Here is an 11,798-nt window from a genome sequence, read left to right on the forward strand (position 1 = left end):
CCAAATAGATAAATAAAATGTTTATTGTTTTGCTTTACAATCAAATCATATATATATATATATATATATATATATATATATCATATCTGGACACTCTGCTCTCGGCTGGCTCCTCTGAGCGGTCTGATTTTATGACGATCGTAATAATTTAATTATGATAATATTTTAGGTTTATTCTGCTTCTCAGGCGGACACTCAGACCAGCAGCAGCACGGTGGAGCTGTGTTCACCTGCCACATGTCAAGACGACCTCTGCCTCCTTTCATTCATTGCTGCTGTTACATAACTAAACTATAAAGTAAAGTAACCGCTATTTGTATATTTGTATATAACGCGAGTCTCGGCCGGGCGCTCGCTCTCTAAGCCTCCAGTGTTTTAACGGAGCACACTGAGGCGCTTTGGGCAGCTCTTTATATGTTTAAAATCCACATTTAATCCTTAGAAGTAAAGTAAAACAATGAGACACACACACATTAGAAAGTGCAGACGGAAACACAGATTCATGTTAGTGTCATAGTCTTAGTTTATTTAATTGCAGTAGCTGAGGTCTCTGTTGTAACTGTGAAACAGGTCAAAGGTCAGTCAGCAGTTAGAGCTTCCTGCTGGTTCTCTTCAGCACCACAGACCCGGCCTTGGAGGTCTAGAGAGAGACAGAAGAAGAAGAAGTAAATTATTAAAATAGGAAATGTGCTTTCCCAGTGCAACTTGCGCAACTTATGATGCACGGCGAGAGGTATAACCACAGGCCAGAGCGTGATATTATTAACAGACGCACACAGAGGCGGACGGGCTGGAAGGTGGAGCGCACTGAGCAAATAAGGAAATGAGCAACAACCGCAGAAAGAAGCAGAACGCAGCTCGGAGGACGAAGATATCGTGGAGAAGAGAGGACACTCAACTTCAGCAGTTTGGAGATATTTTGGCTCTTTACAAACCTGTTCCATCATTTGGAACAATATCCCCCGTTAAAACACAGGAAGTAAGAAACTACAGGCCCAAACGAGCGGCAGGCCAGAAACCAGTGCAAATCTTCACTGTCTATTTATTTATTTTTATTTATTTTGCAGTCTGATCATGTCACATGTGTCACGCTGCAGAACTTCATTTTCTATTCACTTACTATTTTGACTTTAATCATGCATATTTTATCATATTGTTTGAAATATCGATATCGACTGATGTGGAAATCTTTATCGCGATGACAGTTTCAGTCATGTCGCCCAGTCCTACTTTAATATATATATATATATATATATATATATATATCATCAAAAGAGATTATTTTTCTATCTTGTGCCTTATTTTTCCTGAATATTAAAGTGAATTCTTGAGACTCTCTGAAGCAGACTGGGGAACAAAAGGAACTGCAGGATTTAGAAACATTATTTCACATCAGCTCAGATTTTATGCAATACATTAGAGATGCTCCTTCTCATTAGCTAATGCTGCTCCCCAGCTACAGAAATGTAACATCTCTAATGATCCCGTTTGAGTATAATAACCGCTGTCATCACGCCAGGTCCTCAGCACTAAAAGCACAAGTGAGTCAGTGTGTTTACCTCGACAAGCTTGCCTCCGCTGATCTCAGAGGTGTGGTGGTAGTTGGGGAAGGTCACGCTCAGCTTGCCTCCCTCCATGGACACTGTGGCCTGAAAACGCAACACACAGGTTATAATCAGCCCGGGAACCAGGGAGCGTCCGTCCATCCTGCCTCCCTCTCTTCGTTGGGTTCATCATCACCCACATGGTTTCATGTTTCTGCTCGGCACAGCAGGAACCTTTAAACTTTAATACGATTCAAGAACGAGCTCTGGATTCTTTCCCCTCACACCTTGAATTTCTTTCCTCCGATGGTCTCCATATCGCACTCCTTGCCGATGGTGAACTTGTTGGTGACCTTGGCGTCTGTGGGGTAGATCTGGGTCCAGGAGAAGTCATCGCCGCTCTGGGTGACCTCTGTGATCAGCTTGTAGTCGCGACCCTTCTCGATGATGTCATCGGGGATACCTAGAGCGGGGAAAAGAAGAGAGGTTGTGAGTTTGTTATAGCCCAAACAAAATGCATGCGTCGTGCGGCTGAGAAAGGTTTTAGTCTCCGTTCTCACCGAGCAGCTTGCAGAAGGCGTCGTATCCCTCCTGGGTCTCAGTTTCCCATCTTCCGGTGAAGGCCATTTTGTGTGGTGTTGGTGAGCGGAGGCGTGCGAGCACAGACACTGAGGCAAAGCAGAGGGAAGAAGCAAGGTACTGGGACCGAGACTGCTCCCCCTTTATATACTGTACACCTCTCGCCGCCCTCCCTTCATCTGCATGTGGTGACACACGAGAGCAATTACAGCTGAAGATGAAGACTACAATAGGCTACGAGGGAGAGGGCAATAACCCGCATAAACGGGCGTTTATGGAGCTCCCAGACAGTGAGTAAAACGCTGACTGCTCATCACGGCGAGCTGGTACCTCACCTCCAGGTCAATGAACTCTCCTGCAACGGCTTTTTATGGCCACAGCCTCCGCTTTTACTGCTGCGCAATGTAGAATCAAATAAAGAGCTTTGTACGGAAGTATAATCCCTCAATCTGAAGTAGTTTGTTATCTTTACGCCGATGTGGTCTGATGTGGGAAAAGGTCATCGTGGTCATTCAAGGTCTTTATCCAGAGACCAGCACTGACAGAGCTCCAGGATGTGATGAATGTGATACATGAGGACTTTTTCATTTATTTAAAGCCACAGAAATAATTATTTTATGAGTAGAAATGGTCATGTGGTTGCATCATAATCACTGTGTGGATATTAGATTTTGATTATTTGATTAAGCGCAAAATTTGTTTGGGAACTTGGGAACCGACAAATTATAATATGAAGTCATTATAATTCACGGGCATCTGCAAAGTATTACTTATTTTAGTGCATGTTCTGCTCACACGGTGCATGTTCCTATGAAAACACTAAAATCAACCATTTCCAGAGCATGTTTCAACACTTTCAGTGGCACATTTGTTTTTACTAAAGATATAAACCTTTAAAAATGGGTCATTCACCTTCTAAAAAGTCTGTTTTTTTAGCTTAATGTTACTCTAACATGATTAAATAAGACATTTGATAGGATCTATTTGTGTGTGTGTGTGTGTGTGTGTGTGTGTGTGTGTCAGTCACAGGCTCTTACGTCAAGGAACAGATCATTTATAGCAAACGGTTTTGTAGTTAGTTTTCGGACATTGGGCTTTTGAAGGGAGCTAAATGGCAAATGACGAGAAGGCATCAGCACAATATTACATTATAATAATCGATGATTGAACTCTGCTGGTCGGCTGGCAGCTGAGCAGCTGGTGTGTGAACACTGATTTTGAGGCATGAATGAAACAGCTGCCAATCAGCTAATACAAGCGTGATCTTCCAGAGTTAATGATGTTCTCTGTTTGTGGCCAACACTCTCAAATATCTACATGTTCTACTACTGCATTTATCTAAATGTTATGCTTTTAAAAGCAATAATATGTCACTTTTCTACATTAAAATAACTACACCTATGTTATATTTATTTCAGTTGTGTACTTATATGATCCCAAATGTCTCAAACCTGACGAAATCTGTGATTTTAACCATGATAACGGTCCGTTTCATCCTCTGTTTGTTTGTTGTGGAGAGGAGGAAACCTCTGTGGATGATTCAGCTGCTGGTAAAAACCTGCTGAACGTCTGGTTCATGAGTTCTCAGAGAAACAACCAAAACAAAAGTTAGCATCAATCTCAGCTCCCAGCTCTTCTCTGACGGTGAAACACTGACTTTAAACGTTAAACTGCTTTTATTCAGTGTTTTTAAACTGTCATATACATGTTTTATTTTTCATTCATTCATTTATTATTCCCTTTTAGGGTTGCAGGTTTGCTGGATTCAATCCCAGCAGACACTGGGGCGAGGGCAGAGTACAACCTGGAGACGTCGCCACAGCTCACGTTCACACCTGCGGTTAGAGTCGCCAGTGGCTCTAACCTGCATGTCTTTGCATTGTGGGAGGAAGCTGGTGAAAGTGGGGGACGTTTATTATTTTATTATTTCTAAAGGCCTTTTAACTAGTCACACTTTTAATTTTAATTTTTTCCAGCTAAAGCGACAGTATTTTTTAAACATAATTAACTGTAAGCAGCACCGCAAGACGCTCTGTATTATTTCCTTCAGATAACGGAGAGAGTTCTGTCAGCAGGCGAGTGGCTGCAAACTGAATAAAAACAGTAAAAACAAGTAGCACAAAAAAAAGCACTTCTTCCTTTAAGAAACACACTCCGTGGCCTCGCTGCTAACAGAATCACAGTATAATGTTGCTTGTACACATTGGTGGCCGAAAATTGTCCATTAAAGGTGACTACATGACTGAAGCACCTCGGGCTTTCAATTCTGACAAACCGTGAATAGGTAAAAGCTTTTGATGCTGCACTTCGATCTCGCACAATACAGCCATTTTCACAGACCACTGATAGTGTTTCTACACCATGAAAAGTCAACATGGCCTTGGAGCTCTTTATAGATACATAAAACATCATATTGGCCAACATCCTATAAAAGACACTCATTATGTCTTTTTACTGTCTCTCTCTCTCTCCCTCTGATTCTGTGCTCTCTCACACACACACACACACTCACACACTACACACACACTCACACTCACACACACACACACACACAGGAGGTCAATGTGCTCAAGTGAACAAATGCAGATTTTAAAAAAAAAACACTTTTATTCGCATGTGCAGTGTCTTTGTCGTTTTATTTCTTTTTTTGGACAAGCTGCAGCGTTGTGCTGTAACAGCGTGATACGACATTGGGCTCGGGTTGACCTTTACTTGATGATGCAGCATTCTGCGTGATGTTCAGGCAGCTGTGTGACATTTCAATGCACATTTCTTCATATGGTTTCCACCGGGTTTTAAGGTTATGCATTTATCTATGCCCCCCCCCCCCTATATAATTCTAAAAACACAGGTGAATCAGTTTGCACAAAGGAATATAATAACCTTCTTGCCAGGAGCAGGTGGCGGCGATTGATTGAAAAGAGCTTCAGCCATCTACGCTGCGTCTTCAAGGCGGATTGGAGGCTACAGTGAGTCGCTATCGGAAAGTGACGAGACGAGCCGCAGCTAGCTGGTTAGCATGCTAACTTCAGTAGAAGAAAAGATGTGATGGTGTTAATATCTGTTTAGAAATTAAGTTTGATGCTGATCTCACGACGTTTCTTCTAGACTTGTAAGTAAACAGCTGTTGATGCTAACGTTCGCTATGTAGCATTAGCAAAAACTTACAAATAGCTCCTTTAAGAAAAGTTCTGAGGTACTTTTGTTATAATGGAATATTTCCATTTTCTGCTGCTTTCTACTTCTAGTCCACTAAACAAATATTGTACTTTTCACAACTACATTCATTTAACAGATTTAGTTGCTAGTTACTTTTCAGATTAAGATTATGACAAGCCAGATAATTGCTGTATGTAAATAGTACTCTTCCCTACATTGGCAGCTTTTCATAATAAGTTGTATCATTATCAGTATGGGTGATTCTGGCAGTGGTATTATTGGTATGGGTTTGTGGTATCACGGGTGCGTAGAAATGAAGTGACAAAAAGACACAGATTTATGCATTTAACTTCCACTGAGGAGGTTTCCGTCTGTGCTTGTCCCGTCTCCACACGGCACATCTCTTGCCACAAAAATGTGTTATGCAGAATGTCCCGGACTAATCGTCTTCTCTCCGTTTATTTGTGTTTACTCGCCTCAAGGTCAAGGTGAATCGTGGGCAAAGTGCAGCCGTTTATAGCCGATGTTGTAACCTTGCGGTTACACTTTAATAGCAGCTTGTAGATTAAACTTTTGCTGAAACGATCCCTTTTTTTCTGATCTCCCATTTCCCCTCTTTAAGTGTGAACCACACTGGATAATGAGTGACTAAGTTTACTGACCATTACCTCATCCGATCACATGTCGACCAGCGCTTCACTTTTCGCCTCTGCTCTTGTTTTATTATCTTTCTGTGTATGTGAAGAAATAAAGACGTCTGAGCAGAACCGATGACGAATATGAAAAGCAAGAAAAGATAAAAACAAGAATATGAACAAATGAAGGAGAAGGGGGGGCGAAGGAGGGGAAGAGGGGGAAGGAAGAAAAGATTCTAAAGAAAGATACATATAGATAGATTCCTTTTATCTACAGCTATAAAGAGGGGATTTGCGATGGAGGAATTAAAGGAGGGGAGGCCTTGATATGCAAATGAAGCTGCTGCTAATCAAAGCAATAAGATTAGCCTTCCAAATTGAGATGAAGAAAGGCTCCATTATCTGGGCCGAGTGTCATGTTTAATAACGCGGAACGGCATGGTAATTCACCAGTGATGCAACTGTAGCCTGTGTGCGTATGTGTGTGTGTGTGCGTGTGTGTGTGTGTTTATGTGCATGAGAAAAATGTGCGTCTGGCTTTTTGCGTGTGAAAGGAAGAGAGAGAGAGAGAGAGAGAGAGAGAAAAAAGAGAATATATGGAAAGAATTAAACGTGAAAGACAAATTGTGACCTTGTCTGTGTGTGTGTGTGTGTGTGTGTGTGTGTGTGTGTGTGCATGGGTGTCACCCAGCGTGAGTGAGTGTGTGTGCAAGAGAGAGAAATATAGAAAAGAAAAAAAGAGAGAGGGTGCAAAAAGCTGGTTCCCATGAGAAAAGTGTGTGTGTGTGTGTGTGTGTGTGTGTGTGTGTGTGTGTGCATGCTTGGCTTTGATTCAGAAAGTTTTTTCGCTGCGTATCACACGGAGAGGAACACGCGGGTGACGGTGTATGGGAATCGCAGCTTCAGACAAACACGAGTGCGGCGTGCTCGCACGTTATTAGACAACACCTGCTGTGATTAGAAACATTATAATGAGTCAACCCAAGCAGTGAACTAAATGTGGAGAGGTGTAACTGAATCGAGGGGATGGTGACGCCAAGAGAACCGCAACACGCCAACTGTGTTTGCTGCTTCTGTGAAATCTCTTCAGCAGATGTGACTGAAGTGCAGATTTGTGCATTGAAGAACTGTCTCTCATTAAACTCTTTAACACTCTGCAGCTTTTGGAAATGACTTCATTAAGTGCAATAAACTAGCTAATTTGCTATCCTAGTACTCCAAGTTTATACGTCTTTTTTCCCTTTACTACTATACCAGTAGTAAAATGCACTTCTGTGTAAAGTTGTAATCCTTTCATCGTGTTTTATTGTATTATTATGCATGAGTGCGTGTGTTTATAGATTATTTTACTCTGGCTGGTTAAGGTCAAGTAACTAACTGTAGAGGAGTATAAATACAATACGTCTTTGTGACAGAAGCATGATGCTGCAACAGATGAAAAGTAGTTAAAGCTGCATTACCAGATGTTTTTATATTTACAATGGCGTCGCCCTCAGCTCTGCATCTTTAAGGTCCTCGTTTTCAACTCTACTGTTTCAGTGTCACCACTCTCATCCACCTGACTCCAGCAGCAGCAGCAGCAGCAGCAGCAGCAAGATAAAACCACTTCATGCTGCCTGTCCAGCTCCAGATGATCGTAGGGCAAAGTTATCAACTAGCTGTTGAACCTAGTAGTTGAGAATTTAGCGTCTAAAGAGCTGCAGTCTCACAGGAGAGGGACTGTTAGTCCTAGATTCATCAGGTCATCAAATACATGACTCCGGATGAATCTTTATGTCGCTCCGTGTCTGCTAGAAGTGTAAATATAATGCTGTTAGCTAATGTTAAGTCTGTATCATTATACAGTTGCCTGTATATGAACTTATTTAACTGTGATTAAAGATGCACGAATGTGATTTAATGCTGTACCTGGTCAAGGTGAAGCTAATTCAAATTACTGTACATAGTGTAAAATTTGTGTCTGCAAAGTAACTAGTAATACATCTGTCAAATCTAATGAAGCAAAAATAATAATAATACTTCCTTCTGAAACGCTGCGGTGCACATGTATGAGATTAAATCAAAATACTTAATTTAAATATAATATAGTTGGGTGCCTTACAGTATCAAATATAAACTTCCTCCACTGCTAGTGTTTCGTTTTCAAGGACCTTGCAGACTTTGTCAAATGAAAACAATAAAAAGGTGAGCCGCACTGTGCTTCACCAATAGGTCAGATTTTTGATTAACTTTAATACAATCTACAGCACAAAAATAGAGATTGATTTATAGAGGAACATAAAAACACAGTGCTAAAGTTTTCATGGTTTCTCACAAAAGTACACGGTACGGTTTGAGTGAATCATAATCATAAGAGAAAAAGAAAAAGATGAAACAGACGGAGCAAAGGGAGGAGAACAGGGAGCAATTAGAAACATCTTCTTTGAAGTCAAGTGGTTTGTGGCAAATATGAAATATAGGACTATAGCAATACTGCTGTTGTGCTGGAGAGGCAACCAATTGTTTATGGTAATTATACCAGTCTATCACATCTAATTTGACCATGACTATTGACGGTTGAAATCGCTGCACCTAGCACCTTTCATTCTGAAAAGCCTGTCAGGGACTCGGGCAACGAGCCAATCGCACCATTAAACAGTGAGACAGAAATAGGCCACGGTCGCCGCCAACAGTAAACATTCTGTTGTTGTTATCTTTACCGTTTCTCAATCCATCCTGACAGCCTTACCATCCTTTGGGGAAGGAAGCGGCAGTCACTGGTGATTATGAAGCCCCCACTACCCCCACCTCCGCCCCTCATCCAGGGAGTCAAATTATGCCTGCATTAATATTTCATATTACACAGGACTTGCACAGAAACCACATGTGTACTCAGCCCTTTGTCTTCATGTCAAATGAAATGTGCTCGGCAATCATCAGAGGGTGAATCGAGGTGGTGAGAGGAGGGGCGGCTGCAGGAGGGGAGGGGGAGGAGGAGGAGGAGAGAGGAAGGTGTGGGAAGAGATGAGAGGGAAGGATGGCGAGAGGGAGACAAGGGAGAAAGAGGAGGGCGAGAAGTGTGAAGCCAGACAAGGAGTGAAGAGTTGAGGGGAGAGACGAGGAAAGAACAGATGGGACAAATACAGAGATTTATTGTATGGGAGAGAAGAAAGATGAGGCATGAAAGAAGAGGAGAAGAGACCAGGAGAATCGATGAAAGGCAAGAGGAGCAAAGACAGAAGTAAAGGAAAATAAAGGAGAGAGAAATACGTTGGTGCTTTAAATAATGTAAAGAAGTGAAGGTGTAAACTGGGCTGAGCAAAGCACAAAGAGCTTTGTAATATAGGTGCATTTTTAACAGAGAGCAAGCCGGTGAATGGAAGACATCAGTGTTTTAGTTTAGCCTTTAATTACCGGCTGGGCTTGACATTATATTTTCAACAGCCACAGAACAATTACTGCAAAGTAGAAACATTAGTTCAATGTGCTGTATGTGCTTTCCACCTCAATTGGCTTAATATTTCTTGTGTGAAAAATCATCTCGGTGCCTTCAGAACAATAACTGGAGGCAGCACCTGGTTTCTGTTCAGAGTGACAAGGTGAACAAAAGTCAAAACAGCACCCTGAGTTTCTGTATACAGTCACTGTGACCAACTGTTGTTGGTTAGCAAGTATATCTGAAGTCCCACCAACTCAGACAGAAATTATAAAAAAGAAAACTCAACGTTACAGCTTCAGAAATATCAAGGAAACAGCTCATGAGAAAACCCACAAGCTAACGGAAGGGAGGCTAGCTAGGAGCGCAGGTGTGACTTTGGCTCCTTATGACATTAGCTCAAAGGTGTTAGCTTAGCTAGCGGTAGCTGTCTGTAGCCCCCCCCAATGTCTTAATGTTACAGTTTCTACATCTGTAGAAATACAGAAGATGCAGTGTCTTAATACGGGAACTGTGAAGTTGCTGGTGAGAGTTTCTGATTGGGCGAGGCTAGGCTAGCTGTGTCCCCCGTTTCCCCTCTTTGTGCTAAGCTGGGCTAATCACATATTGTCATTAACACTTTGCAATAAAATGTATTTCTTATCTAACTCCAATAACCTTCTAGTTTAAAAGTTATTAACACTGTTAACAACCACTAACACTTTCAGCCACTGCTAGCTACAAGCTAACAAACAATATAAACAAATAAAAAGATGCTAACTGCGCTAACCGACATATATCTCAGGTCAGAGATATATGGCCTGCATGAAGGTGTGAAAAGGTCACTGTACTGTGGACAGACTTGCTCCTGATGGAAACAAGCTTTTCCACCTCATTCTTTATATTATCTTTATCTATTTTTTTGGTGCAAAACTCTAAATCTAAAATTAAAAACTTGTTACTGTGAACATGCAAATAGAGTAAAGCGTATCTCAAAGGTCGATCTTGTCTTTTCTGCTCTGTAGCTGATCATAATGCAGTTGGATACATCATTCAGTTTTTTATCAGCGCAATTTTGATTGGACGGATCAATCTAAATTAAATTCAGTATAAGTTTAGAGGCTTTACAGGCAAGATAAACCACTTTGTTCTACCTCAGCACAGACCCTTGTGAAATTGAGTTAGTGAAAAGTTCAAGGCTAATTTTGCTCATGTGTGGCGGATTGTGTTTGACACCCACCTCCTGTGACCTTAAATAACCACTTAAAATCTAGACAATGAAATAGGAGAAAACTGTGCACTTCATAGTTGTGAATGTGAATAGAGGTGATTAGAGAATAGGATCACAGTGTTGGTTTAGTGATTGGTTGAAAGCTTTCAAGTGTCTTGAATTGTTGGGTTTGTGGTGCCAAAGATAGTCATTTTCATTTTGAAGTCTGTTATTTGACCTGCTGTATTTGCTGGAGATACGAAGACAAAGGAAGCAGCAGTAATGAAGAAACATCAGGTGCTTTTTATTCAAGGTATCTGTGTCTTTGCAAAATGTTTCATTGTGGATTAATGAAATCTCATATTTTGGTTCAGAGCTTTTGCAACCACAAGCCGTTGAACTACCGTATTATTATGTAGAAGTAAAACTATGGTGCGCGCTGTATTACTCCACAGATCAGCTGTTTGAGACGACTGAATGATTGAAAAAAAAATGTAGTTCCAAAAGAAAGGGCTGTTTGACGGCAAGATAAAGCAAAGTGAAAATATTCAAAATAAAGCAAAACTTAAACTGATGTTTACTTTTTTTCTGTGTGCAATTTTTAAAGAGGCAAAAACATGTTCTTGCGGATGTCTCCGTCCACAGCAGGACATCGCTCGACTTCTCCGCCGTAATACACTGACTATAGATTACTACCTCACACAGCCCCACGTCAAATTACCCAATCACTTTAATATAACCAGTTACTAAAAGGCTTACTTATGATTTTTCTGTTAGATTTTGATTTAATTCATTTTATGTGTATTCAAATTCTTCACACTTTATTTGTTCCCGAAGGAGACGCAGTAACACAGGCAATCACAATACAGGAAATAAAAATTAGCTTTATATGTTATGATAATAATAATATTAATTCAGTACCAACAGAAACAAGGGCAGTCACTTTTACTTAAAATTAAGTTCAAACAAATTTGAATGAACGTGTAACTTTAAATTTAAATTATTAGAATTGAACCCACAGAACTTATCTTAAACTACATTGTACAAATGACAAAGATGATATTTTCATTCATACCTCTAAAGCTTCACTTGAGTGACATGCAAAGATTACTGTAATGCAGCAAACAGCTTCACTGCCGCCTTAACTTTTTTCGATAATGATGATGTAAAATCCAAAATGCATCCTCACACAACTTCTCAGTCATGTCGTAACCATGTGTTTAGCACTGGTCTCCAGCTTTTTCTCCATTTTGAATTACCAAACAGAGCGTCAACGG

General features: G+C 40.8%; 1 protein-coding gene across 1 annotated transcript; it reads right to left on the reverse strand.

Moving 5' to 3' along the window:
- Positions 1–499: 499 nt before the first annotated feature.
- fabp6 (fatty acid binding protein 6, ileal (gastrotropin)) lies at positions 500–2,258 on the reverse strand. Its single transcript, XM_023404058.2, has 4 exons — positions 2,105–2,258; positions 1,832–2,007; positions 1,560–1,649; positions 500–640 (listed from the first exon to the last, which is right to left on the reverse strand). Exons 1-4 carry the CDS (start codon positions 2,169–2,171, stop codon positions 590–592), a joined length of 384 nt encoding a protein of 127 aa, XP_023259826.1. The 5' UTR covers positions 2,172–2,258; the 3' UTR covers positions 500–589.
- Between the last annotated feature and the right edge of the window lie 9,540 nt (positions 2,259–11,798).

This window comes from Seriola lalandi, unplaced genomic scaffold, assembly GCF_002814215.2.
Source record: "Seriola lalandi dorsalis isolate HSWRI2012SDOR001 ecotype SW California unplaced genomic scaffold, Sedor1 jcf7180002054208, whole genome shotgun sequence".
In the NCBI taxonomy this organism is placed as follows: Eukaryota; Metazoa; Chordata; class Actinopteri; order Carangiformes; family Carangidae; genus Seriola; species Seriola lalandi.